Source organism: Ammospiza nelsoni, chromosome 19 (genome assembly GCF_027579445.1).
Source record: "Ammospiza nelsoni isolate bAmmNel1 chromosome 19, bAmmNel1.pri, whole genome shotgun sequence".
Lineage (NCBI taxonomy): Eukaryota > Metazoa > Chordata > Aves > Passeriformes > Passerellidae > Ammospiza > Ammospiza nelsoni.
In genome coordinates, this window is record NC_080651.1 from 3,333,567 (window position 1) to 3,359,722 (window position 26,156).

General features: G+C 41.9%; 1 protein-coding gene across 2 annotated transcripts; it reads right to left on the reverse strand.

Moving 5' to 3' along the window:
• On the reverse strand, positions 1-23,353 carry TOM1L1 (target of myb1 like 1 membrane trafficking protein). 2 transcript variants are annotated; one of them, XM_059485753.1, is made up of 15 exons: positions 23,247-23,353; positions 23,080-23,164; positions 20,905-20,983; positions 14,901-15,050; positions 14,515-14,634; positions 12,890-12,997; positions 12,209-12,325; positions 9,239-9,372; positions 6,197-6,257; positions 4,692-4,806; positions 3,843-3,939; positions 3,306-3,384; positions 2,381-2,468; positions 2,034-2,106; positions 1-1,115 (listed from the first exon to the last, which is right to left on the reverse strand). In XM_059485753.1, exons 1-15 carry the CDS (start codon positions 23,302-23,304, stop codon positions 1,055-1,057), a joined length of 1,425 nt encoding a protein of 474 aa, XP_059341736.1. In that variant the 5' UTR covers positions 23,305-23,353; the 3' UTR covers positions 1-1,054. The 2 variants fall into 2 exon arrangements, with proteins under 2 accessions (XP_059341736.1, XP_059341737.1); XM_059485754.1 differs by lacking the exon at positions 23,247-23,353 and having other exon boundaries at positions 14,901-15,067; positions 23,080-23,108.
• Positions 23,354-26,156: the final 2,803 nt, after the last annotated feature.

A 26,156-nucleotide genomic window follows, 5' to 3' on the forward strand; every position in this document is an offset into this window, starting at 1 on the left:
TTTACTTCTCAGTAAGCATTTGCTTTTATTTGGAATTTTATGCTATAGAAATTGCAAAAGCAGCTGAGAACTTCTTATCCTTAAAAGTTAACATAAGGAATGTTTAAAATGCAGTTATTTCACAAAAAAATTAGCTTATCTTGTAAGAATATGAACTAAGTTCTCAAATTTTGTATCAGCTATAAATTCAGAGAACTATACCTGTTAAAGTGCACAGTTTACATTCAGCATTAAAATAGATAAGGCACTTACTAAAAGATAAAACAGTTATTAACAGGATTAAACAACTTAATTAAAGTAAATGGGTAAGTATTGCTCATCTGCATTGTAGATGATTAATTTTTCCTTCACCAGAAGAATCTCTGCAGGGCAGGAATATTGAAAGAAACAACTGATCCCCCTCCAATATTTACTGAGTAAAGAAAAGTAACAACAACACAGGAACAAGAAGGTTTTTTTCCTGTTCTGTTAATTATTGATGACACAGCACTTTGTGTCCCAGCTTAGCTTCTTCCTAAGACAAAAATCCAACTATACTGTGGGTTTTTAGGAAGAAAATAAAGGAAAATCTGTATTAAGGATGTAAGCAAGTAACATTGCACATCTTCAGACATCTATTAAGAGGCCAATTTTAGGGAAAACAATTTATATCTCAAAACACCCTCATAGATTTCTAGGGAGATGAACGTAGCAGTGAGGCCAAAAGAGAAAGTGGATTCTGCAGTTTCTGTGAATATAATGTGTCTTTTTTCACTCGTGCCAGGTGTCAAGTCTTACTTTATACACAGGTGAATTTGGAAGTCACATTTTACAGGCACCCAAAATACTTTAAAATAACCACGCAAGTGACCTTGAAGAGCAGACAGCTGAACATTCAGGACAAATTGTCAAGGTGTGGAGCCAAGTAACTCTTCAACTTGCACACAGCTTAGTACTCCAACACTAATTACTGTGTCAAAATGCAAAACCTCTTCTGTTATTCACTTGTAGTTACAGGAAGCACTGCACAGGACCAGCACTAGAGAGTGTTCAGGAAAGGATTCCACCTCCACGTTCAGTCCGTGTTCTTTTTAACTTCTGTCTTCAGCACAACATCAATTTCTTCATAAATAGCTCTGGAAGAGGAGGAGTAGGATGACTCCTACATCACATTTCATTTTGACAAATGGCACCAGGGAAATCCTGCCCGAAGTTTACAGTGTAGCTTCCCTTGCAGGATGCCCAGGTCTCCATGGAAACAAAGAGCCAACCCTGCCCTGATTATCTGATTGTACATTTAATGAGGAACCTCTGGATACTGTCACTTTTGTTCAAACAAGTTTGGGAACAGGACTGCAGAACACAAAAGTCAAGGGCACCACTGTGCAATTACTGCACTAATTAAAAAAAAAAAACAATGGAAGTTTTGTTGAGATTTCCCTATCTCAGAAATAAGTTTTGTACAGATAGGTCAATTTTTTTTTTTTTTTTTTTTGCAATTTACTGTTAGAAAGGGGAGTTCTGCCATCTGTTAGGTTTTGTATTAGTTTGCTGTCTCACTATTTTGGTTTTCTGGAGAGACACAGCATCCATTCCCTTCTGTAGTTTATATTTAAATTAAGGATTTTTTTTTCATATGCAGTAGAAAAACACTCTTAAAAAAAAAACAATTGCTATGAACAGGAATTCATATTGTTACTTTGTTCCAGAACTACCTGTGCTGAAGTTCAATCAGCCACCTCCAGCAGGACCCTGACTATATTTCCTTCACCTTTCTATATCACTGGATAAGATTTTAGTAATTTTGATAGAGCATTACTCTTCCATTTTTTACAGATGCCAGTTAGTGAACACACTATAGTTTATTCCTTAATTGGTTATGCCAGAAATATTTGAAGAAATCATACAAGATGCAGCCACTGCCATTTACATCAATGATGCAGCTGGTCAGTCAACTCAGCCTAAGTGGAGTGGTCTGGCTTTCCTCTCAGAAGAAAAGGCATTTTGCCTTTGGTAACACAGAATTGTAAAATTCTATTTTAAATGTTACTTACTCAGTGGGAGCCAAGGGATCGAATTCCATTATCTCGTAGTAATGAGGTGACTGTGACTTGTTCTTTGATGTAGCTGTAGAATAAAGAGAGACACACACTCAGATTCAAATGAGAATGAAAAGCAGGATTACTGCATGTTTTTTGTGTCTTCCCAAAAGTAGCACATTATCTGCTATGGATTCAGCTGCTTTACATGCTAAAATGGACAGATGTGTAATGGACTCCATGAGCAATATGACTTTGTCAATGCCTGTTGCTGTTCCTAGTCACTGACAGCCGTTATGTAAAGGCTTTAAGTTCTAACAAGAAAAGGAAGCATGAAAGAGGTGATTTGCAGTATTTATTACCTGCTGGTGATGGTCCATTTGATGGCACAATCTGTCCAGCCTGCAGACTTATTGGGTTCAGAGGCACTGGGCTTAAAAGAGTCGTCAACTGAGGACATCAAGCAAAACAATGCATAAACAGATTGTTCCACGAGGACTGGTTTGACCTAACTTACATAATTGCTGGCTTATCTTTAAACTCTCTGACTACTGCAGGTAAAATTCCAAGGCCAACAGTTAGCAACCCAATTAATCTTCATTCTCCACACAACCTTCAAAGCAACACTTAGTCTTCTACAGCACATGTGTATAATTTACTTCTGTGTGACTTGTTCCACCACACAGATTCAAACATCTGCTTTTATTTGCAGTTTAAAATAAGGACTATGCATGTTTGTTTGGGAGCTGCTTCTAATCTTTTCTATTTCATACTGCCTTCATAACATTATCTCAAAGTCCCTTCAGGCTCTTTCCATTCCTTCTGTCATGGGTGTTTCTCTGCAGCATGACATTTGTCCTGCACTGTACTTGGGGTTTAAGTGACTTTTTCGTGGGCTGTGTTTTTGTGGGGGCTTTGCAGGTTTTGGTTTTTTTTTTTATGTTTGTTTTTAATATCTTATTTGTGATAGAAAGTACACCACAGTAACATCATGGCAACAGGAGGAGAGCTCAGCTTGCTTTGCATAGCAACAAATTAAATAATAGAGCAAGAGCTTTCTGCAAATTCCCCTGGGATTGTGCTGGACCCAAGGAAACAGGCCTCCACATTAGGATCTGTGGCAGCAAAAGAGGAAAGTTGACCTGGTTGCCAAGTAGAATATTCCCTGAGGTATGGAGAACAGCCACAAAAGAGATCTTTGCATCTTTGCAGTTGGGGTAAATCCAGAAGTTCTCATTTGACAGCTGCCAGACAAGAATGATCATCCCGAACATAAGTATTACTCACATTGCTATAGATGTTCACATTGCTGTATGTGTGTCCAGCTGGGCTGCTTAAACTATTGTTTTGTGCTTCAGCTGCAAATCTAGGAGAGAGCAATACATTGAATATAAGTAAGAAACTATCAAAACTGTTTATTCTGATTGTTCCAACATTTTTTTGGCTGGTCAGTCTTTCCTGTGTGTTACAACTGAGAGCAGCATGGGCAGATGGACCAGTGGCCCATGCACACGAATTATAAAGACACCTCCCCTGTCTTGAACCCTTTTCCTGACCTGTTTCACGTTTCTCCCTTGCCCTGCCAAAAGTCAGCTACATTTATGTCTGTCTATGACAAAACAGTGATGCAGGCGTAAGTGTATTTTGAACCCTCTCAAACAATGTCAAGCACAGAAGGAATTTGCACTTGTTTTACTGAACTAATATGTAAAAGTAGTAAGTCTGTGTCCTCAGAGATTCTTATATTCATTAGATGGATTATAGAGCACTAATACCCCTAAGGATCTGTAATCCATTCCCATTCCTTGATAAGAGACTACTCACGGGGACTGATGAGCTTTTGTAGGAGTTGCTGAATCCAGCTGTGGGTAAATTGATGGATGAGACCTGGTTTTATCTTCAGGGTGTGCAGATAGGCCATCTGAAATTCAAAGTGATAATTAATGGTAATTTAAACATTATTATGCAAAAGTAGCTACTTGTACTTTGAGCACTAAAAGAGTAAAGTTTTTCTTTGGAAGGCCTACACAGCTCTGAAATGGATTGCTGTTTACCACATGAAAGGCAAAGTTTTAATGACTCTGAAAAGTCTTAGATCCAAGGTATTTATCTCTATATTTACAGCATCAGCAGAGCTCTACATGACAGATACCACTTAAAACTCTTGCTGGTATTTTGTAAAGGATTAAAATTGAAATCTAGGGATTTATTCGCAGGGGGACATTCACACCTTTAGCTTTAGTATATGGACTTCTCTAAAGCAGGTAAAGGAGGGGCTTCTGCAAATAGTAATTCAGGGTACTTGAAGCCAAGTCCTTCTAACACTCCTGAAAAAACTCCTGTTTCCTCCTGCCAAGTCTACAGAACAAGCAGCTACCAGAGTGTTTTACAGGCTCACTGCAGTAGAAAACAGAGCATATTCTACTACTCAAATCTATGTAAAAGGGGAGAAAGATTACTGTAAAAAAATTACATGAAACCTTACAATATCTTACAATTTTGTTCCTATGGGCACATTTCAATTCTCCTTTTAGGAAAATTTAAAGAACAACCTTAAAGTTAAGGAGTATAATTTTTTTTTTTTCTTTCTTACAAGGAACTTCTTGATTCCTCCACTAAGCTCTTGTGGGTTTTAGGGAACCAGAGTGGAAGGGAACTTCCTTCACCACTTACTTGCTGAAGGAGACACTGCAGGGTCCCTTTGCAGCACTGCAGATCCAGAAGATGGAGAATCTATGGAGAGGCCAAGTAGATCACTTGAGGGAGCAGATGGCTGTTTCCTGTACAGCTTAACATTTGAAAAAGAATAAGTTACAAGGGGTTTTTCCTGCTGTTTTGTTTTTTTTAAGGAATTTGCATTGTTTTTTTAAACTTGCATAGTTTTAAGCAAATCGCTGTTTTCGCAAAACATTAACTTTTAAAATCGTAATATTAAAAATTGTTAAGTATAAGAGAAGATCAGGACTCTGTGTGTGTGAAATTTAGCTAATGAAATAAAATACGCATTTCAGAAAAGATCAATTTCAAAAAGTAAAGAAAACCAGTTCTGAAGTAGAAAATAGGAAGGATTCAATTCTATAAAGCCATTCTGAACGTTTAGATACAGGTTTGATATTGATTTTCTGATCAATCCTGTACAATTCTTTTCATGCTACTTACTTGTGTTAATGAGATTTGATATGTACTTAGGAGATTGATTTTTTCCAGTCCCTTTTTGGATAGAAAAAAAATCAAAACCACAATAATGTTTCCTAGGACACAGAAAAGAGCTCCCTTCCTTTCTCCCGTGAATGTGCTGGAATTTAAAACATAGCCAGCCAAAGGTTTAATAAAACCACATGCTTGAATCACACAGGTTTGGTAACACCAGATGAAAAATAAATGAATAAAAGATGATGCATTTTAAACTCAGAGTCTGCTTAATAATATAAAAATGCACAGACTGCACCATTTGGACCCAACAGTGGATCCATCAAGCAAAACCACCCACCTACATAATCAGAATGTAGTAATAGTGGCTTTTCAAGGAAAACAAGACCATCTTCTACCTTTTTTTAATAATTGTCAGCAGTATTTCAGCATTCACAACGCATTTTCACGTTGAGTCCAAGATGACTGTACAATTATGGCTTAGAAGAAGGCAAAACATGTGCAAAACTACTTTGGGCAATATAATTAACAACCATAATTATCAATCAATAAAGGACAGTCATTAAAGATTTGCTACAAGCCATTATTCACAATTCAGAAAAAGCTTTGACTCAGGAAAAAAAATCAATAGAAGAAGTGAATTCTCAAAGTGCAGCAGTATTTCAGTCTCTGGATCATTAACAGGAAACAAATGAAAAGAACCTATGGTTTCTCATTTTTTGCATGGCAGATAATTGTGCTTAGCTGGAGAGGCAATAAATCAGCATTTGAATAAATCTCTCTCTCATTTTTCATGCCCAAGCTTCCCTCTTGCATTTGACATTATTTTCTACTTTAGCTACATGAATTTGCATGAAATTCTGCAACTGAGACTTTAGAAAAATCAGTAAGAGTAGCGTCACTCTGCCGTCTCCTGGTACCTCTCAACCAGAGAATAAAATTCTGCATGTATCAGAAGTGTATTTTTCTCAAGGCAGAGCAAAAGGAATGTTCACAATCCTGCAGCTCAGGAGCTCATCCTTAATTACCTCCTCCCGCTCCCGCTGTATCCTCTGGTTCTCCAGGAAGCGAACTCTGTTCCGTGAGAACCTGTGGAGAGTTAAATGTTCATTCTTACATTCCCGTGCTGTGCTTCAGAAGAATATGAAACCAGTTATAACCAACTTTTGATTCTCAAAAGGCTCCAGAGGCACCAAACAAGCACTCCAGGCGCTGTCTCTGGGGCACCTGGCTTTATGGGCAATCTGACTCCCATTCCAGGGCTGTGGTCCTGCTATCTCCTATGACCAACACCAGCTGGTTTTTTCCTGGCCCCACATTTGGAGACAGCCATCTGCTTGTTCCTAAACAAACCCAAGGCTCCTCTGGCAGTGGTTTGTTCTCGGATGAGAACAGGTGAAAAGTCTCTGTTTCAGCCCGCACATTCAAAGAATGAGTTGGAGTTCTTCGATTCTGGGTCTCAGAGTTGTTTATTGTATCTTATCTATAAAATTCTTTCTCCTGCCCTGCCAAGGTCTGTCCAGCAGGACAGTTCCAGGCACACTGACTGCCCTCGGGGCGGTGTTATCTCTGTATACTACAAACTATGTATAACATGTTTACAATTACTTTCCAATACCTATCACCTATAGGTAGACAGTGAGCTTCTACTCTAAACCAATCCAAAAGTGCCAACATTACAGAAGAAGATGGAGGTAGAGAAGAAGAAGAAAGGCTGGACACGGCCAAGTCTCCCCATCTTGTTCCCAAAACCCCTATTCTAAAAACCCCAAAATCTACTTTTTCACCTAGTGATAATTTTATTATTACGCTGCTTAAACTTCTGTGGCTTTCAGGTCTTCATACAAAGATGATAATTTGCTCCACGGGTCATAATCAAACCCACAGGTGTTCTGGGCTGTGTGCCAGGGTCTCTGAGCCCCCTGGCAGGGGTCCCAGCAACTCTGGACTCCCAAAGGGATGCACTGAGTCCTGACAGTTTGTCTCTGCTCACACGAGGCAGGTAACTGAACATCCACTGTGCCAAATCCAATTCCCTCTGACCAGAACACTTCCAGCTGAGTCCCAGGAAGCCTTCTGTCCTCAGAGTTCTGGGCATTCCCTCATGCCCTCCCAGGACAACCCACACGCCTGTTGTGGCACACAGCCCTTTGCAGGAATTTTTTAAAAAAATGGAAACAAAAAAAATTTCCATCTGCATAAATATGTATTTTCTAGGAGTGATAACAGTGCTGTTGTGGGTCCAGAGCAGACCCACACAGGTGACACTGAACATCTGGAAGGTCACTGTGTTTCAGCACCAGGAGCCCTGAGTTGCCTGGACAGATGTACGGACAGTTTATCCAACTGCATTTGCTATTCAGGGTCACTGTACTAGGGAGGCCCAGAAAAAGAGTATAGATAAATAAAGAAACAGCAGTAAAAAAACCTTTCCAACTGCAGAGCAGAAAGTATTTATGTGAAATCAAGAAAGAACCAAGAAGCTGCAGACACTAGAGGGAGGCACTGTTACACACATGAGCTGTTGGCTGCACAGCTGAGATTGCTCTGGATTTAATTTGGATTCTACATTAATTATCAGAAACAGAAAATGCAGCACAACTCATCCTCCAACAACATGCACAGTGTGAAACCAGATGCAGCTCATTAAAAGCAGCTGGCACTTTACACACCTCATTGTTCAGAGGGAAATACAAAGAACAAATCTTATGCAACACAAAATTAACCAGATACGTTTTTATACTTATCCACTCTGAGGTGCAGTGGATCTGCACTCAGGAAGACCTGTACCATACAATCCATAGCATTACATTACTAGAATACAGTAGTTTTCTGTCCAAATTAATAATTCTTTCCCTCACCATATCTTTAGTGAGGAATCTATTGAATTATATCCATAAACTCCTGTTCACAGTTTGAGGCTCCTGGCCTTAACAGTATTTATCACTTGTAACAAAAATGTAAGTCCACATCTGATTTCAGTGGATTTACGCAAAAGCTGAATAAAATTCCTTTGTTGCTTATTAAAAGGAAAAACCTCCTAAAGGAAGTGATCACACAGTTCTTACAAGATAGCTGCTGTAAAATCCACCAACACTACAGTAAACAAGATTAAAGAGTAAATGAAGACATTGTCATGATTAGGCCCAAAGTTTATGCCTGACAATTAGAAGAATTACTGATATTTTCAGTGCAGCACTCAGAACAGGATTAAAAAGAAAAGATGACTAAATTATACAAATTTGCTAAATTTAATACAAAACAATCGCACTTGATGCATAATGATTCCTAGAATACTCTTTAGCCATGGAAGAGATCAGCTTCTTAATATGGAAGGGTATCTCCTATTAAATCAGAACACTCTCCATAAGTATACTAATATTATATTTTGGGGGGCAACACTGGAATTTTAAGTTGAAAACTAATTTCAGTTTTGCTGGCATGCAGTCATGCTACCAGTGCCATAACAGACAAATACCCAGGATGTCAGCAGGAGTACTGCTGTGCTTTCATGTGTGAAAGAGAGAAACATCTTCTCCTCTAAGACAAGCAGAACACCATGTTTCAATCCATCTAAGAACAGCAAGCAACTCTCCTAAGCATGCAATGAGGCAGAAGGCTGCTCTATGGCCAATTCCTGCAGTAAAGCTGTCAAAATTGTTTAGGAAGGAGGACAAGTGTTCTTTTCTGGAAGCACAGACACTTAACAGAGATAAGCACCAGCACCAAAGGATTTGGAGCAGCTGTTGACAAATTCACTGGACTGTGCCAAAAAGGGATGTCAAATTCCAAATTATTTTTGTGTGCCTCCATCTGATTTCCTGCCTATGCTGTTAACTCGCTTTACACCACTCTAATGTTTCCTAATTACTTTCCAGAACCATTTCTGAGGTGTTTAGGAGGCAGGAAATACATAATTTTCTCTTTTTGCAATCATATTTCTTTTCTGAATTTTAGGATAAAATCTGTCTCCATGGGGAGGATCAACAATAGGCATAGGAAGCATCTCTCCAATAAGTGTATTTATTCAGGTAGGATTCCAAATGTCAGGAGAGAGGCCCTGCACTTACCTTTCATGTCCCAGGAGGACATTATTCAGATCTTCATTTACTTGTATTAGCTCAACAATTACATCTTCATTCTCCACTGTCACCAACAATTCCATGATCCTCTCCTGCATCATCCGACAGGTCTTGTACAATTTCTGCCCAAGGCAAGGGAAGGAAAAAAATTAAAAATTGTAACTGTGGTCTCTCGGTGTGTCGGTTCTGGAGATGAATGATAAGACACTCAAGCACTATAGAATCACAGCGAACATTCCTTAATTTACACAAACCACACAGGTACCAACCACTGCAAATGGAACAATGTCCAAGTCCTTGATCTCTGCAATGCAGGGTCACAGCTCCCCGCACCACATCACTCCAACACAATCTCTACCTCTCGACCCACCTTCATTTCTAAAGATATATGTGTCTCTAAAGAGTAAATTACAAATTGCAAAATAACAGAGACCCCCTCCTGGCTGAAGCTGATTAAACTCAGCAGGATACTTGGACATAATCCTGTTCAATGTCTGCTTGAAGAAAAGACAATATTAGTCTAAAGGTCAGAAGTGCTCTGTGAAAATCTCAAGCTCCAACTATTCGTTTAAGTGGGAAGCTTGGATAAACTTAATCTATAGATTTTTGAGAAAGTAACACAAACCTTAAGAGAATCAGCAGATAGGAGAATTATGGGAGTTTATTAAGCAGAATTTTGCATTATTGCCTGGTGAAGTGGAAGACAGTCTGTTTATATTACTTCCCTCTGCAAACTCTGCATGTTCAAAGAAACAAATTCTTTAGCAACAGGAACTTTAACTCAGCCAACATTTTTGCTCCTTCATACAACATTGGCAAATGCAGGCTGGCTCTGCTTAAAGAAACAAGAAAAAAACGAGGGGGGAAATGACTCTCTTTGCACACTACTATTCAGAAATTGCTTTGATATTCCAAGTGATCTGATTTTTCCTCAGAAAAATACAATACTTCATGTAAATCAATTATTTATTTAAAAAGAAATTTGCACCCCTTTTCTAAATCTGTGTCAGGATTGCAGAGTGCTCTACTTTTCAGTGCTGTAGCTTCACAGCCCAGGATAAAACACACAAAACTGTGTTCACCCTAATGTCTGTAATTACATTTAAAATCTCCCCAACTGCACACTTTACTATGTGATTCATGTTTAAAATATGTGCATTTCTAAAGACTCCATTACAGACTGGCAAGTATCAATACTCAGCAGACAAGGAAATTGAGATACTAATTTCAGGCATGGATTTGTCTGAAAACTGGATTTTACAATGATGGAGTAACAGCTGGAATAACAGTCACCAGTAATTCCAATACATTTTGCTGATTCTTACCAGCTGCTGATCTGGACCCAAATTCCTGCACATCCATCCACTATTTGTTCATTATGTCTATTCACCATCCAGCACAAAAGTTTGTTACTCTTCTTGGCTGATCCTGAACTATTCTTTAACTACAGTTATTTATTGGCCAGCACATTATTTCCAGTGAAATATGATATCTTAAGCCTTGTCCAAAAGAGGGTGGGGAAAGAGAGGAGCCTGACCACTAATGACTATAAAGAACTGTAAACACTGATCAAGTTCACCTTGTTACAGTTTTTATTGAGGGACTCCAGATAATCTGAAGTACTAAAATCAATGTCTCCAACTCAGTCAAAGTCTAAACAAGCAGCTGTTTTATTAAAGGATTTTGTTCTCTGAGAACAGAAGTCCAATCCAAGCATTACGGGTAGTGCCACAAACAAAAAGAGAACATTAAGCATTGTTCAAGGAACAGGCTGGCCGTGCCTGATGTTTTACACCACTCCTTGCACAGGGGAAAAAGAACAGAAAGAACAACAGTGAAAGGAATGAGTTTTCATTCACTCTCCTACATATGGAAACTCCACACCCTGTCGTCAACCTTTTGCCAACACTTTTATTACTGGGAGCGTCAGTAAGAATCCGCTGGCTTACTGTGGGCAGCTCAATCTGTGCACCCACACATGAAGTGTCATGGCAGGAGACAGGAAATAAAAGACAACCTTTTTCTGTTTCCCAGCCTTTTCAGAGATTGGACAGAGGTGGTCCAGAATAATACATCAATGTATTCTCAACAGCACCCAGTAAGGGTTCATTGCACAGGAGAATTTCTACACCGGGGAGGAGAAGCACACAAGGCTTGCAAAAATTAGATCAGTTCTTCAAAACACTTAATGCCGCAAAACTGTCAAAAATGCTTCCTCATTGTAGCAGTTTGGAGGTGAGGTTAGAAACAGAAGGATGTAGTAAAAGCTTTTTAAGTTCTCAGAGACAACGTGAAACTGAAAAGCTTCCATTAACATAGGTCACTATTGCAATGCTGAAGTAACACTGTACTTTTAATTTCTGAACTGGAAAATACAGCATAAGCACATAATATCACAGAAGGAGCATGAGCAGGTCCACTGTCACATCACTGGACTATTGCAATACACCTCCTTCAGGCTACACTTACAGAGCACATGAATTCCTCTGTGGCACAGCAAGTTCCCAGTCTTTGAGGTCACACACACAAAGCCAATGCTTCATATTCTTCACCGGCCCTCAGTCTGCCCCTAAGGGAGTGGTGGTAATAAAGAGAGCTCTGCAAACTCCAGGATGGATATGAGAGTGACACTGTGTCATCATCTATTCTCCATCTGGAATGTTCTCGGGGCTGTTTGACAGAACACGCTCAACAGAGAACGCTCCATTATGAAATTCCTTTGCCACTGGAATTCCCTAGAGCTGAAATTTGCATTGCAAGCTGTATTGTCCTTTCCTGACTATCAAGATGTCAAAGGGAAGGTGAAGGAGATGAAAGAAAGCTGAGCAAAATGAGAGATAGAAACCTGTTGTTGGGTTCCATCTGTCAATCTGAATTCAGATGTTAAAAGACAAGATATAACAATTTAAAAAGCAACTATAACCAAACAAATAGCCCCATCAATGAATTATCATGTACCTGTAAAAGATTCATGTCATCTGGATTTTCAGAGCCAGGAACATTTTCTTTCAATATTGATGACATGACTCTCACATTCATTTTTGCCATATCCAGTTCACTGTACAGTTTCCCAATCTGTTGGAATTCAACAGGAGAATATTGTGTAGGTGAACAGAGCAAGAAGAATAATTTTTACCTCTAATACACACTTTCTTTCCCATTAGGTATAATATGCAGCATTATTATTATTATTATTAAGCATTATTTTACTCTGGTAACATGACATAGAAATGAATAGTTCAGCTTTTAAATGTGCACTCAAACTAAGATCCAAGCCTGACAGCACTACTTGTTTTTCTTACAGTTAATCCCTCTCATTGATGTCCCTGTTCCTCCTTTTACTTCCATACAGGGCAAGCAGGCATGCAAGAGAACTGTCCTTTCCTTCCTGCTTTTTATAATAACCTCTTCACACAAGCCTCACGTGAAATAAGGTTGCCTTTCTCGCTTATCTCTGAACCAGCGTTTATCAATTTGCGTAAGGGCACTGTAAGATGCCATCAGATATCCACACAGTCGAGCAGTGACTCCACAAAGCCAGCACTGAGGGTCCCTGCAGGGGCACCCAGGCTGCTCGAGCCACACTCTGACAGCACATCCCAGGTGGACCCACCCTCCCCTAAACCTGCAGCGCTGCACCTGCTCCGGAGTCAACAACAACGTTGGGCCTGCGGGAAGAGGCAGGAAGGAACGTTTGGCAGGAATGGCAGAGGATGGGGACGACTTTGCACAAGGCCGGGGTGAAACCTGTGAAAACACGAAAAAAAACCCCAGAGCTTGGGTTGAACAAAACTGCAGCAGGCATCCTGCTGAGAGAGGAACATCTCTCAGACTACACGTCTCAGACTATACACTCCTCATCATCAGTGCTCCCAGGGAATTTGTTGAGCAAGTCCTATTTAAAAAAATAAATCTAATGGATATTTTGTAATGAAATGAGGCTTGGAAATCAAATATTTTTAGAAAGGGTTTGCAAAATAAGTTCCATCGCAGGTTGAAGTGGGAATGGCTTAAGAACAGGCTAGCAAGGAATAATTAAGCCATCCAAGAGCAAAGAGTCCTTCCCAGAGTGCCACTGCAATTTTGCAATGAAGGACAGTTTGGAATGTGATCTACTGCTTGGAAGCAGTAGAAAGGCTGGAGGGCCAAGTTTGGGTCTCTGCAGAAGGTAAAACACAAAAGTCTCCTGGACTGAAAAGCAGAAACAGCCTGAGGGAGCTTCACCAGCACTGCATCTGAACTGACTAATAAAAACCATCAAATGTAAACTCCAGCCTGCACTATACACTACAAACCCTTCACTTCCTGGAGACTAAGGTGAAAACTGTGTTCAGGTCTGCTAAGACAAACAGAAGGTTTGCCATTGATTTTTACTGGCAAGTAAGTGAGGTAGACAAAGTCATCTCTAATGCACCAGGTGAGGGAAAAAATTAGTATCTATTGAGAGCATTCTTCACACAGCTTGTTCAAACAACCTTTAAATACATAAGCTTTTGTGTACTTCACTATTCAACCAGAAGATCAAACTTAGGATAGAATTATTCCTCTCTGCACTGATTATAGACATCAAATTCTGTAATTGCAAGATTCCACACAGTGATGGATGGCTTTCACACTGCCCAAAGCTCTTGTGAAAATTCTTCTTTAAAAAAAAAAGAAATCTAGAAAGAATGGCATTAAACCATGTACTGTATTTCCAGCTGCTGCACAATGTTCAAACCATACTTATATTTAATGTCATAAATGCCACACAATACTACCTATGACAGAGGCTTAAATAACACTTACTGTGCAAAGCTGGAGAGATACACAGACAATAATATTTTCTTATAGATTTCTACATCTCTCCATTTAATCTTAAAGATGGATGATGCTCATATTCTCAACAGTATGTGTTTTTGTGAAAACCTTACTCATTTTTGTTGAGGCTTTCAGAAGCTGACAAGTTTGGAGCACTAAGCACTCATTTATTTTGAAGCAAACAGCATGCACAGATCTTTTAAAGTCTCAAGACAGAGATGCTTCATTTCTGAGAACAAAACCATGAATCTGTACTTGAAAATGAAATAAACTACTCTATAGTTCAGGTTTCTTCATTGTTATCTTAGCTGTTATAACTGAAACTGATTCCTGCACATGTGCTTAAGCAATTTGCTCATATTCTGCCCTGAAGCATTTAAATAAAAAAACCCAGATCAAACATGCATTCTGTGTCCCATAAAATTAACACATCTCATTTCTGAAATGTCCTTGTGTATCCTCACCTTAGATCCACCACTGCTAGTGTCAGAGGATGGAAATTCCACTCCTTTCTTCAGCAATTCCAGGTAAACTTCTTTTACTTCACTCACATCCACCATCCCTTGAAAACCTCGTGCCCAAACCTGGGTTTGAAATATCAGGGACAGTAACAGTCACAGAAATGGCCAGTCAGGGGGTCAGGAAAATGCTTTTAAAATGTATGGTCCTAAAGACAGGTCATTCCCTTCTTGCACTTTGGATAAGTCCATTCAGTGCAACAGGAACCACAACAGCTCCAGAGTTAAGTGTGCATTCAAAAGAGGCTCGCAGGATTTACACACGTTGCACAATTAAACATTTGCCACACGGCAGAGACTCTGTGAACACCTACAGTTTACTCCAGACTCACCATGATAAAGGTCAGGATTTTCTCCTGCATATCAATGGGCAGGTTGTATCTCGGGTTCAGCAGTTTCACCAGCTTGTCTTTGCAGAAATCCTTCTTCACAACTAGAGACTGGAATCTTGGGCCACAGTTCTCCACACACATCTCAAGCAGCTGCACACACAAAACCCCTTTGATTACACAAAGAATAGGGGGGTAAAACCCACAACTTGACAGCTTTTGTTGTTGTTGTTTGTTTAATTTGTTTCAAGTAGTTGTAGGGAAGAGTAGGAATGGATATGAAGCATGGTCACACTTGTTTCTATGTCACAGCACTTACTGAACACATGGTACCTTAACAGCAGGAAATCTGCCAATATCTTTAAAGATCACTTGCACAGGTTCAGCAATAGAATTAATTCACTAGCACATAGGTACCCTCGTCTAACTGATTCTGAAGAGCTCTGCAAGAGAAGAAAATCAGATTACTAAATGCCTGTCCTCTAATCTGCCCTGTAAGTGAGAGATTAATGATAAAATAGAAAAGAACAAATTCACCAACTTGGAGCACAATTTCTCCATGTGTTTCAAAGGTCACATTAATTTGAAACAGATGAGCTGAAATGTTTCAATCCTCAGATTCAACGCCATGAGGGAAGTCTGCTTCCAAAAACATGCTTCAAATGCTCAGAGCAGGATCCCTGCAAGCACTGTGCCTGCCCTATCAAACACAGCAGGATGTGGTAATGACATAACACTTCTCCCTTGTACATCTGGAGGTGGCTGATTACAACTCCCATTTTGCAGAAGAGAAGTCAAAAACTGCCATTACATCCCAGTCACCCGGGACTTGGCAGGAAACTGGGATCAACCAGATCAGGTGCAGAATCAGGAAGAGAACTCATCTTGCCTGGCCCAAATCTAAAGATGGATGATGACCCACACAGGGATTGTCACTCTTGTGCTTCTTTCTCTTCAATTGAAGCTTCATTTTCACTCCCAACGTAAGAGGGGAGATAGAAAGGTGAAAGCAAAGGGCTGACATTAACAAAAGGCTGCAAAATGTCATGGGTGTTGAGACAAAATTTCCCCTGAATCATGTCACAAGACAGAATGTATTCTCAAACGGATACATGTATTTAAAGGGATGATATGGTGATCTTGATAAAAGTAGGTTAACTATACTTTCCTATTGAGAGCAGACTACGTTTGACTAAGTGAAATAATTTTATTAACTCATTCTTTAGCCTCAAGACTCAGGGATTTTTCTTCCACTGTGATCAGGAACTTACAGGACAACAGGTTGAAGACCAGAAGAAAATATATTGCCAAAATGAAAACAGGGTAGAACAAAGAGACACTGACAGACTGCTGTGCAAAAAGCTAACTTAAAGATAATTACAAAAAAATCTTGGCTCAAAACATTACTTTTCATAGAGAGTACATGAAACATATGCTAATAAGCCAAGTCATTTGCCTGTGCAGTACTTCAAAGATGCTTTGTGTAAAATATTTTCAACCCAGTGCATGGGAAACTTGTTATATTACTCCCTATTATTAATTCCCTACTTAGAGGACTGAGTATTTATCCACTGAATGAAAGCACTGAACTAATGGTCTGGATCCTCCACTCAATTATGCCAGCCCAGCCCACTCACTCAGGGAAAAAACTAAGCTGGTGTAAGAAAAAGAAGAATTTGACTCAATTATTTTTAACTGGACTATTCATGAACAAGCCACTTTCATGCTAATAACACCTTTCATTAGAATTTCAACATGGGTATTTATGGTGCAAATAGGATTTCACAGTCCCAACCACTTCCACCGGAAGGAACAGATCCAAGGTGGCCAAGCCAACCACTCAGCTCAATGGAAACTCAACAGAAACACGTTTTAATAACAAAATTGGCAAATTAACTTCAATCAAACCATTAAACTTCCTGTCAATGGCAAACAGGATGTGGGAAGTGCTGGAATCGACAGAGCTGGTGTGGTCCAGGATAACTGATCCCAGAGATCTGCACTCAGCAGAAGATGCAAACTGTGTAACCCAAGGCTTCTGGTTTACAGGACTGAACCACAAAACTAAAATGATAAAAGGCATCTACAAAGAGGTGAAGCTAAACTGTGAAGCAGAAACAAAAAATGGGAGAAGCTGGTGAGTATAGCAGAAGGTCAGCTATGTTCCTTATCAACAGAGACCTCACTCAGACTCCAAGACTCACTGCACATCTAAAGCAGCCAGGTTTGGTCCATAAGCTGAGCAAGGGGTGCAGCTTGTGAGGGACCTTTCTCAGCCCCAAGGTGGCTGCAAGAATACCCAGATGAACATCCTGCTTCCTCCCATTTCTGACTCAAGGGGAACAAGCCATTAATCCGTCTCCAGGATTACACTCCACTGAACACATCCTGAACACATCCTGAAGCCTGCCCAGCTGAGGTTTGGAACTGCAATGTGCTCTTTCCAAGGGCAGCACTCAAACCAAACCGGTATGAGCAGCTCTTTCAGCTGCCACTCACCAATTACAGTGCAGGGGCTGGGTACACTTGATCAAGGTTCAGCATTTCAAAAACACTGAATTTTCAGAAGTCTTGAATTTTTTAGATTTCACATTTCAAACACTGAGATTTGGTTTTCTTTTGCTCCCACTTGATGTCTTCTTCTTTTCTTCTTTGTCAGCATATACCATAAAGTATAATAAAATAGAGTAGTACTCATTTAATTGAGGAGCTGGAGGACTTCCTCATGCTTTTGTTTTTCAGATCCTCTGCTTTGTAGAATGTTAACTTAACAAACTAAAATCTGAAGGCCACATGTGCCATGCTAATTTTTTTCTGCATCAAAAAAATTACACAAAATTAAAAGGATAAGTGGAAATATTCTTAGGAAAAAATACCTGTCAAATTTTAATTCTAGGTAATTACAGAATGGCTTATGTTGGAAGGGATCTTCAAGGTCATCTAGTTCCAATTCCCCTGCCATTCACTAGATCAGGTGAATGGTCAGGTGAAGTCCAACCTGGACTTGAACATTTCCAGGGATGGGGCATCCACAATTTCTGTGGAAGAATGACTCCCTTTAAAATATTTTCCAACAATATAATACAAAGATGAAACAGTAATTTAATCTTAAATTTCTGCCCACTGCTTTGAATGGAGGAGTGAGAGGAACACATTCAATAAACAATTTCCCCATGTGCTGTTCAGCTCCTGAGACCTTACAGGGATCAGAACTGGGGCGCTGCAGCAAATGCTTTACAAAACCAAGGGAGCTCTGTGCAGGTGACTGAACAGCTGTCTCAGTACTCATTACATAAACAGAATTTATGTACCTCAAGTCTACCAGCAATAAAAAGTCAAGTAACACACACACACACACACACACAGAGTCTGTTGGATTCCTGCCTGAAAGTTCTAATCCCCTTCACTCTGATTGCACAACCTCCAGTGCCAGCCCTGATCCCTCGGTGTTATCAAAGCCTGAGCATGAGGCAACTCCAGGGCCTGACATAAACACCTCCATCCTCGTGACTGCACAGGAACCTCAGCAGCTCAGAGCACCTGAAGCCAAGCCACAGCCAGCACATCATCCAGCTGGCACTCGGCCCTCTTCCTCCGGGTAAATAAAGCATCATCCAAGAGCGAGGAGGAGGAACACGCTGCTGAGATTTAACACATCCAGTGGCAAAATCAGGGCTGACATGCGCAGTCGAGCTGCTTCCATGGAGATTTCCACACTCCACTCCGTGTGCATCCTCTGGGAATGAGCTCCTTAAGCAGCTTCATTAGAAATATTAAATTCAAGGATGCCAGGGTTGAATAGTTAGCAGTGGATCAAAGTGCACTTCTAAGAAATGTGATTTGTAGATACTTCTTAGTTTTATCTAATGTAGGTAGGAGAGACAATCTGATGTAGAGTCTCAAAAACTAGAGGACCACACTTATTGTAAGAAATACAGGCACTAACAGTTCATCCAAAAAGAACCCTTATTTTTGCAAAACTCTGAGGAAAACAATTTTTAAGAGATGAGAGTTGCACAGGGAGGGAACAGCTTATGTTTCAGTGATTGAAAATTATTTCTTTTTTTCCATTTGCAGTTAATTGCTGTTGTCATCTAAGCATTTCAAAATGGAAAACAGGAACAATTTCATTAAGGCAATTAAGGAGATAAAACCAGAAGATACAGCACATAGGAAGAGTGATGTGGGAAATGTAAAAGCCACACATGGCTAGCAATGAGGTCATCAAAGGAAAAGATTTTACACATGCTAAAATTATGTCAGTACTGGTAAAAAAACGGCAGTACTGGTAAAAAAAAAAAGAAAAAGGAAAAAAGCCAGAGGCACAGGGAGAGAGAAAGTATAAAAGATCTTATGCAAGAACTAAAACTAGAAAGAGAGAGTTAGAAGAAAGGCTGGAACTTATTTAAATTTAAAAAAATAAGGAAAAAAGATTAAAGGACACAGGGATAAGAACTCTGCAAACAGAAAACAGCAGCTGGGCCAAGAAAATGTGACTGCCTGGCAGGCAAGTTACAGATGTGCATGGGGAGAGGGTGAGGACAGAGAAAGGGGCTGGAACAGAACAGGAATTGCACTCCCAGCTGAACTTGCCCCCGGCTCTGTCTGCAATACAATGAGCTCCCAGCTCAGTGTGATAAAGTTCTTCCTTGTATAGACCTGGCTCAAGATCCTTCTCCCGCTTTTATATACTCAAAAGCTAAGCTGTGGTGTCACCTTGGGCATATCTGCACTGTAAATACTCAAGAACAGCTCCCAAACCTAAAGCCTGGGTTATCAGCAGAGACTGTGTCAGATAGCCACAACAGGACCTCGCTGCAGGAGACAGACCTGACACAGGGATGGCAGGGACAGTGCAAAGCCAGTGCTCCCATTATGCAAACACACAGAACACACAAAAATATGACCCATGAGACAGTGGTGGAGGAAGCCAGGGAAGAAGTGCGGAAACAGAGTGAGCTAGAGGTCTATACTGACACGTTTAACAATTATCTGCATCTCTAACTTGTCAGGAGACACTTGGGCAATTGCTAAGCGACCTACAATTTGGCCCTATCCACCACCCATCTTCTCTAATCACTTCTCAGCACATCTTGATATAGACTATGATTTTGCACAACAAATACCAAACCTATGAGTAATAGTACTCAAAGTGATCCAGACAGGCCTCTAAAACCTCAAAAAAGGAAATGGTGAAGAAAATGCTTTTAGCCAATTAACAAAAAGCTAAAATCCTCAAGAACCTAAAATACAAAAGATATGACTCTGGTCACAGTAGCACTACTGGTAGTCAAGAGTGATCCAAGTTAGAAACTCAGGACAGTATTAGAACTTCCTGCATTAACATACTCCAGTAAATCTTAAATTGGCTGAAATCACAACAGCTCCCGAAACCCGGGGGCAGTTCAGGAACACTGTCAGATTCAAGAGGCCACACGTCAAGTGAGGATATTCCCAGACACTCCAACCTTTAGCCACAAGGTCTGAATTTCACACAGCTCCCTCTGCCTCTTGCTCCCTTACTTAACTCACCATGGTTACCTTTTCCTTCAAGTTTATCATTTATATGTGATAACATTTCCTTTTACCAAGCACATATCACACATTCCCCCAGTGCTGCACACTGTGCTTAGACTGACTAAGATCAGCACCACAAGGTGAGTAATAGAATGGTCAAATGCAGCTTTTATGTAATATCCTAACCTCTATGTCTTTCACAAACAGGTGGGGCTCTCACAGGACAGTCACTGGAGCAAATAAGAACTATCCTACTTTTACATAGAACAAGTTAGCTCCCTACCCACCTCGCCACCAGAATTTGCATCACCCAGGAGCCCATGGAATGCCAACAAACCATCTGATCTGCACTGTGGCAGTGCTGCACACACAAACAACAAAGACTGAAAACATCCTGGAGAGTTGTGTCAGAGATAATTTGCATGCCACCTTATCGTTTAGACTGTTTGCCTTCTTAGTGTCTAATTAATATAAATATAGCTGTACTTACAGACAAGGTAAGCCTGATCTCCTTGTGGTTACAGTTTTTTGAAAGCTTCTTCTTCAGTGCTTTAACTGCATCTTTAGGCCTGTGACAAGAAATGAAAGAGGAGAAGTTACCAGTGAAGTTTTCTAGTTCATAACTTCATCCAAGAACCAAAACTACCAACCTGAGACACAGGACCAAATCCACCCCTGTGCTTACACCCACATAAAACCAGAGCAATTGCCCCATTGATTTCAGCAAAATCTCTTCAGCACTGAAGCAGAACAACAAAGCAGTGAATCAGGTTTGTTACTGCAGACTGTGCATTACTCCAGAGACTTATGCAGAGATGAAGTTTTGCTCTGCAAAGTCTGCTCCAAAATGATATTTTTCCACTGTTGTAGAATAGAATTACATATCTAGCTTTTATTGCCATGAAATGAAATATCAACTGCCAGATACATCAAGAGTTGACTGGCAGTTTTCATGTATGATGCAATTAGAAAATATTCTCCTGGGAGTGCTGTCAGGAGTAGGGGTGTCATGGATAACTTCCAATCTTATAATTGCAGGATGCACTTAACTCATCTGAGTAACTACCAGGGATGCATGGACAACCCACCCCAGCCAAGAGACAGGGGCATTTCTAACCCAGACATTTTTATTTCTATATATATACCCCATATCTTTTAACTATCTGTGTAGGAGGAAAAGGGTGGACGATGGTATCGAGGTTATCACACGTGGGAAGCAGTTTTGCCTCATTAATATGGACTACCTATAGTGTACAATTATTAGGGCCAGCCCAACACTCATGATCAACATAAACGAGATGTCCTAACATCTCTTTAGGATCTCTCTAGAATCTAAGGTGGAGCAATAGGCCCAAATACAATGTTTCACTTAAAAAAAACCAAAGAAATCTTTGTTGAAAACATTTCAAAGTCAATGAAATTAGGTGGGTGTTTACCATTACTGCATCTCTTTGTGTGAAGTGCTATACTTCATGAGAAAAAAAAGAAAAAAAATAGGAGACATTTCTCTTTTTCTTAATCGTATGTCATACCCAGGCACATCAGTAGAGCATCAAGTGACAGATGGCACCGGAGTGGAGAAGTTTCCCTTTCAGAGAGCTGTTCTACAATCCCACTCCCATTTGCTTCCCCCACTGAAGCATCTGGAAATGCTCTGGTCAGGAGCTGGATATTGCATTAAAATAACAATTTGCCTAATTAGATGCAGCAGTTCTGCTGCTCCTACTATTCTGTTACAGACTGTGACTAGTAGTAGCTGCCTAGGAGGAAGTTACAAGGAGCTCCTCTGCAAACTTAAGCTGTGCACAAAAGGAAACAGTTTATTTAAAAAAAGGCTCTGTTGCATGGAAACTTTACATAGAAACTAACACTGAGGGTCACAGCGTGCTGTTGCTTATGGCAATAACCAGAAGGAAGTCATTATTACAGACATTCCAAGTACTAAGAACCACGGGTGAGCACACGGAATCCAAAACAAGGAGAGGAGAGAAAAGCTGATACAGTAAAAAAGACACCTGTGCAGAAAGTAAGCCATACCTCATTGTTCTGGAGAAAACTCTTTATCTAGTGTTAAAATATGCCCCTACTAGAATGAGTTCTCAAGATGCAATGCTGAAGCAGACCTTACATGAGAACAAGTTTCCTTTTTTCCCCTTTTACAGGTGGAAACAAGGAAGTTGAGAGCAGCAAGCGGCTGAGCAAACCTGGCTGTGGCTGTCGGTGCAAGAGACCAGCTCAGTCCTGGATGGGATGGATCTCCCTGCACAGGATCCAACCCGCGCTTCACAGCCCGCCAGAGACACTGCACGGCGGCGAGCTCCAAGGCGAAAGCCAAGAGTTTTAAATATTGTTGTAGGCACCCAAGTGCTCAAAGCCTTTTCCCAGGTGGGTTTGCAGAGCGTGACGAGCAGGTAAGAAACCTTCGCCACCACCTTTCTCTACCGTGCGTCTATGGGGAAGAACCTCCGAGCCTAATCCGTAAAAGCCCCGATGGCCCCGCGACAGGCAGAGCTTTTCCTTGGGAGCCAAAGCTACGGGCTCCCTGCGCTGTTTCGTTTCGGGTCACTTCACACCAGCGTCCTACGCCGGCTGCTCGATGTCGCCCTGCCCTCGAGCGACGCCGGTGCCACCTCGGCGCCCCGCAGCCCCCGGCCCGCTCGCTCACCCCTCCTCCGTGGCGTTGATCACGTCGCAGATGTGCATGAACTGTCCCCACTCCTCCGTCTGCAGCGACCCGAGCGTGGCCCGCTCTGAAAGGCCAAGGGGAGCCGAGGGTCAGCGCCCGGCGGGGACAGCGGGGAGGGCGCGGGGGCTCCGCTCGTCGCTACTCACCGACCAGGCTGCCCACGGCGGTGCCGAACGGGTCCCTCGGCGCCTTCCCGAAAGCCATGGCCGCTGCCGGCAGCGTCCCGCGGGCTCTGCGGGGCGGCAGCCGCGGCCCCGCCGCCGGATCCGGCCGCTCCCTCCCGCCCCGCCGGGCGCTCCCTTCCTGCGCTCGGGCGGGGCCGCCTCCAGGTGCAGCCGCGGCCCCTCCGACCCGATCCCGGCACCGGCACCGCCCGCCCCGCGGGGTCGGGTCCTGCCCGGGCATCCCCTGGGACAGCGCTCCCACCCGGGCATCCCCCGGGACAGCGCTCCCGCCCGGGCTCCCCTGGGACGGGGCTCCCACCCGGGCATCCCTAGCAGAGGGCTCCCACCCGGGCTCCCCTGGGACAGGGCTCTCACCCGGGCATCCCCTGGGACGGGGCTCCCACCCGGGCTCCCCCTGGGACAGCGCTCTCACCCGGGCTCCCCTGGGACAGGGCTCTCACCCGGGCATCCCCCGGGACAGCGCTCCCACCCGGGCATCCCCTGGCAGAGGGCTCCCACCCGGGCATCCCCCGGGACAGCGCTCCCACCCGGGCATCCCCTGGCAGAGGGCTCCCACCCGGGCATCCCCTGGCAGAGGGCTCCCACCCGGGCATCCCCCGGGACAGCGCTCCCACCCGGGCATCCCCTGGCAGAGGGCTTCCCCCGACTCCCGCCAGGCAAAGCTTTCCCTTGGCAACCCAAGCCGTCTTTCGGGTCGCTTCACATCAGCACCTTACACCGGCTGCTCGATGTCGCCCTGCCCTGGGGCGACGCCGGGGCCACCCCCGCGCCCCTCACCCCGGACCTAAAGCACCCCCTGACCTCGCACAGCCCCGGGCTCATTGTCCTGCCCCAGGACCTGCGGGCCCCCCGCTCATAGGCAGAGGCGGCTCAGCCGGGTCCCAGATGGGATTTCACGAGTGAATCCACGAGGAACTTGGCGTTCCGTGAGGCGAAGCTCAGGAACACCTTCAGAGCCCTTTGCTGCCGGTACCGCGCTGCATCCCGTGTGCACGCAGTGTAACCTCTGCACCCACCGGCACACAGCCCCGGGCCGCCCCTGCTCCTGCAACCTCCCTGCAGGCGCTTCCAAACACCGCCTTCTCTTCTGATCCGCACATTTAAAAAGAATACAAGCAAAGATCTCAAATAAACGGGGAAAATTCCCAATGGTGCATCCAAGTTACATTCATAAATTCATCCTCTTTGTGCTCAGCAGGAGCCACTAACATGTTCCTCCTGTCACACACACGTTTCTACATGTGTGACTTCCTCACTACAATTACTGTCAATGACTTCCACTGTGTCTCTTCATCACAAGCCTATCTCACACCTGTACAATACCTGGGAATGAACGATGAATGAAAATTAAGATGTCAGCTGTAATTTTTGTTGGCTGACAGTTGTAATTATTTCAGTATCAAACACACACGGAATCATATTAAATAGCCTCTGAGTAGAGCTTAATGAGTCACACAGTCAAGACATGATATAAGCAAATAAATTATTTGCCTGACATTAGAATTTAATGGATTAACAAAGCTCTATTTGCACTACGAGAGGTTTTTTTTAGGAGGAACTAATCATACTTTCTTTTGTGTTTTGTACAACTCTGTGGCCCCATCTACTGGATGGTTTTAACGTGAATGCAGGAGGAAACCACATTTTTGGTGTACCTGCAAGTATCCCTATGAAAAACAAGTTAAAGAACTCTTAGGCAAATTGATAATGTACCATGAATGTAGGAGTCTTTTTCTTACTCAGTCTGCAGTAAATGGGTGGAATCCATCATGCAGTCTGATGAGGCTCCATTTGAGACTGCTCTAATGAGCACATCTCAATTTTCCACACTTCTGTTATCCTGTTACTTGGCTAAAAGCCAGACACCAGCTGTCAAAACAGAAGTCAGTTTATTTGTTTTAGTTCACAGAATTTTGAAAGATATTCTCTAAACTTAGGTGTTTCACCCATTTGCTCTTTAACCCTGGAACTGTAATGAGGGCCTATTTAAATTAGCCCTTGTTAAACCTGCAACACAAGTCAGATCTCATTTCAAAGAGCATATTTTATTGAGCTAATCGGGGGAAAAATTCCAGTAAAGCATTTTTTCATTGGCATTTACTGCATTGAAATCAGCTTTTGGTATAGACCTGTGAACTCCTGGTGGGCTTCAGGTTCTGCTTGAAACAAAACCTCTCTGGCTCTTCAGCCTTCTCAGGGCTGGAATCCTCAGAATTCACGAGTTGGTGGTCAAAGAGTCCCAGGAGAGCCTTGCACTTCTTGCAATTTTACTAATATTGAAGAGATACTATTACATTTAGTTACTATTAATGGATATTTTTGGCCCCTTGCAAGCACATAGAGAGTGTTATAAGAAGAAAGAAGGAAGAGGTTAAATAACTTTGCTTTGCAAAATGTTTTGAAACAAAAGTGTTTAGCAGCATAGCTTCTGTCTGCCTCAGCTCAGCTAACATGTATTATACCAACATAAGCAGAATTGTCAATGTGATATCACTTTCACCAGAGATTTTGATGATGTTATGTCAATTGTAAATAAAAAAAAAACCAAATTGCTATAGTTATGCAGAGTTTCTTTTATTAATTTAGTTTTGCTGGCTTTACATTGCAGAGTTATATCTCATAAATTATTTTAAAAATCATACTTTTACCTTATTCAGGTTTCAGTCCTGTTTCCAAAGAATCACATACATGCACAGAGGACATTGAGTGAAATACTTAAACAGCTGTCATTCATAAATTGATTTATGGCATTGACCTGTACCTGCTTTTGCTTCTTATAGGAAAATTAAAAGCCGTTGCAATGATTTTTTGGTTTTGTTTAAAAATGAGAGATTCTTAAAAGGTCCTTATTCGTTAGACATGAAGTGGGGA

Excerpts from the sequence above, each read along its gene's own strand:
- TOM1L1 (XM_059485753.1), bottom strand. The coding sequence starts at position 23,304 with ATGGCTTTCGGGAAGGCGCCGAGGGACCCGTTCGGCACCGCCGTGGGC. Across the intron at positions 12,998-14,514 it reads CTAGCAGTGGTGGATCTAAG|GTTTCACCCCGGCCTTGTGC; the intron begins GTGAGGATACAC and ends GTGTTTTCACAG. Across the intron at positions 3,940-4,691 it reads TGCAGTGTCTCCTTCAGCAA|ATGGCCTATCTGCACACCCT; the intron begins GTAAGTGGTGAA and ends TTTGAATTTCAG.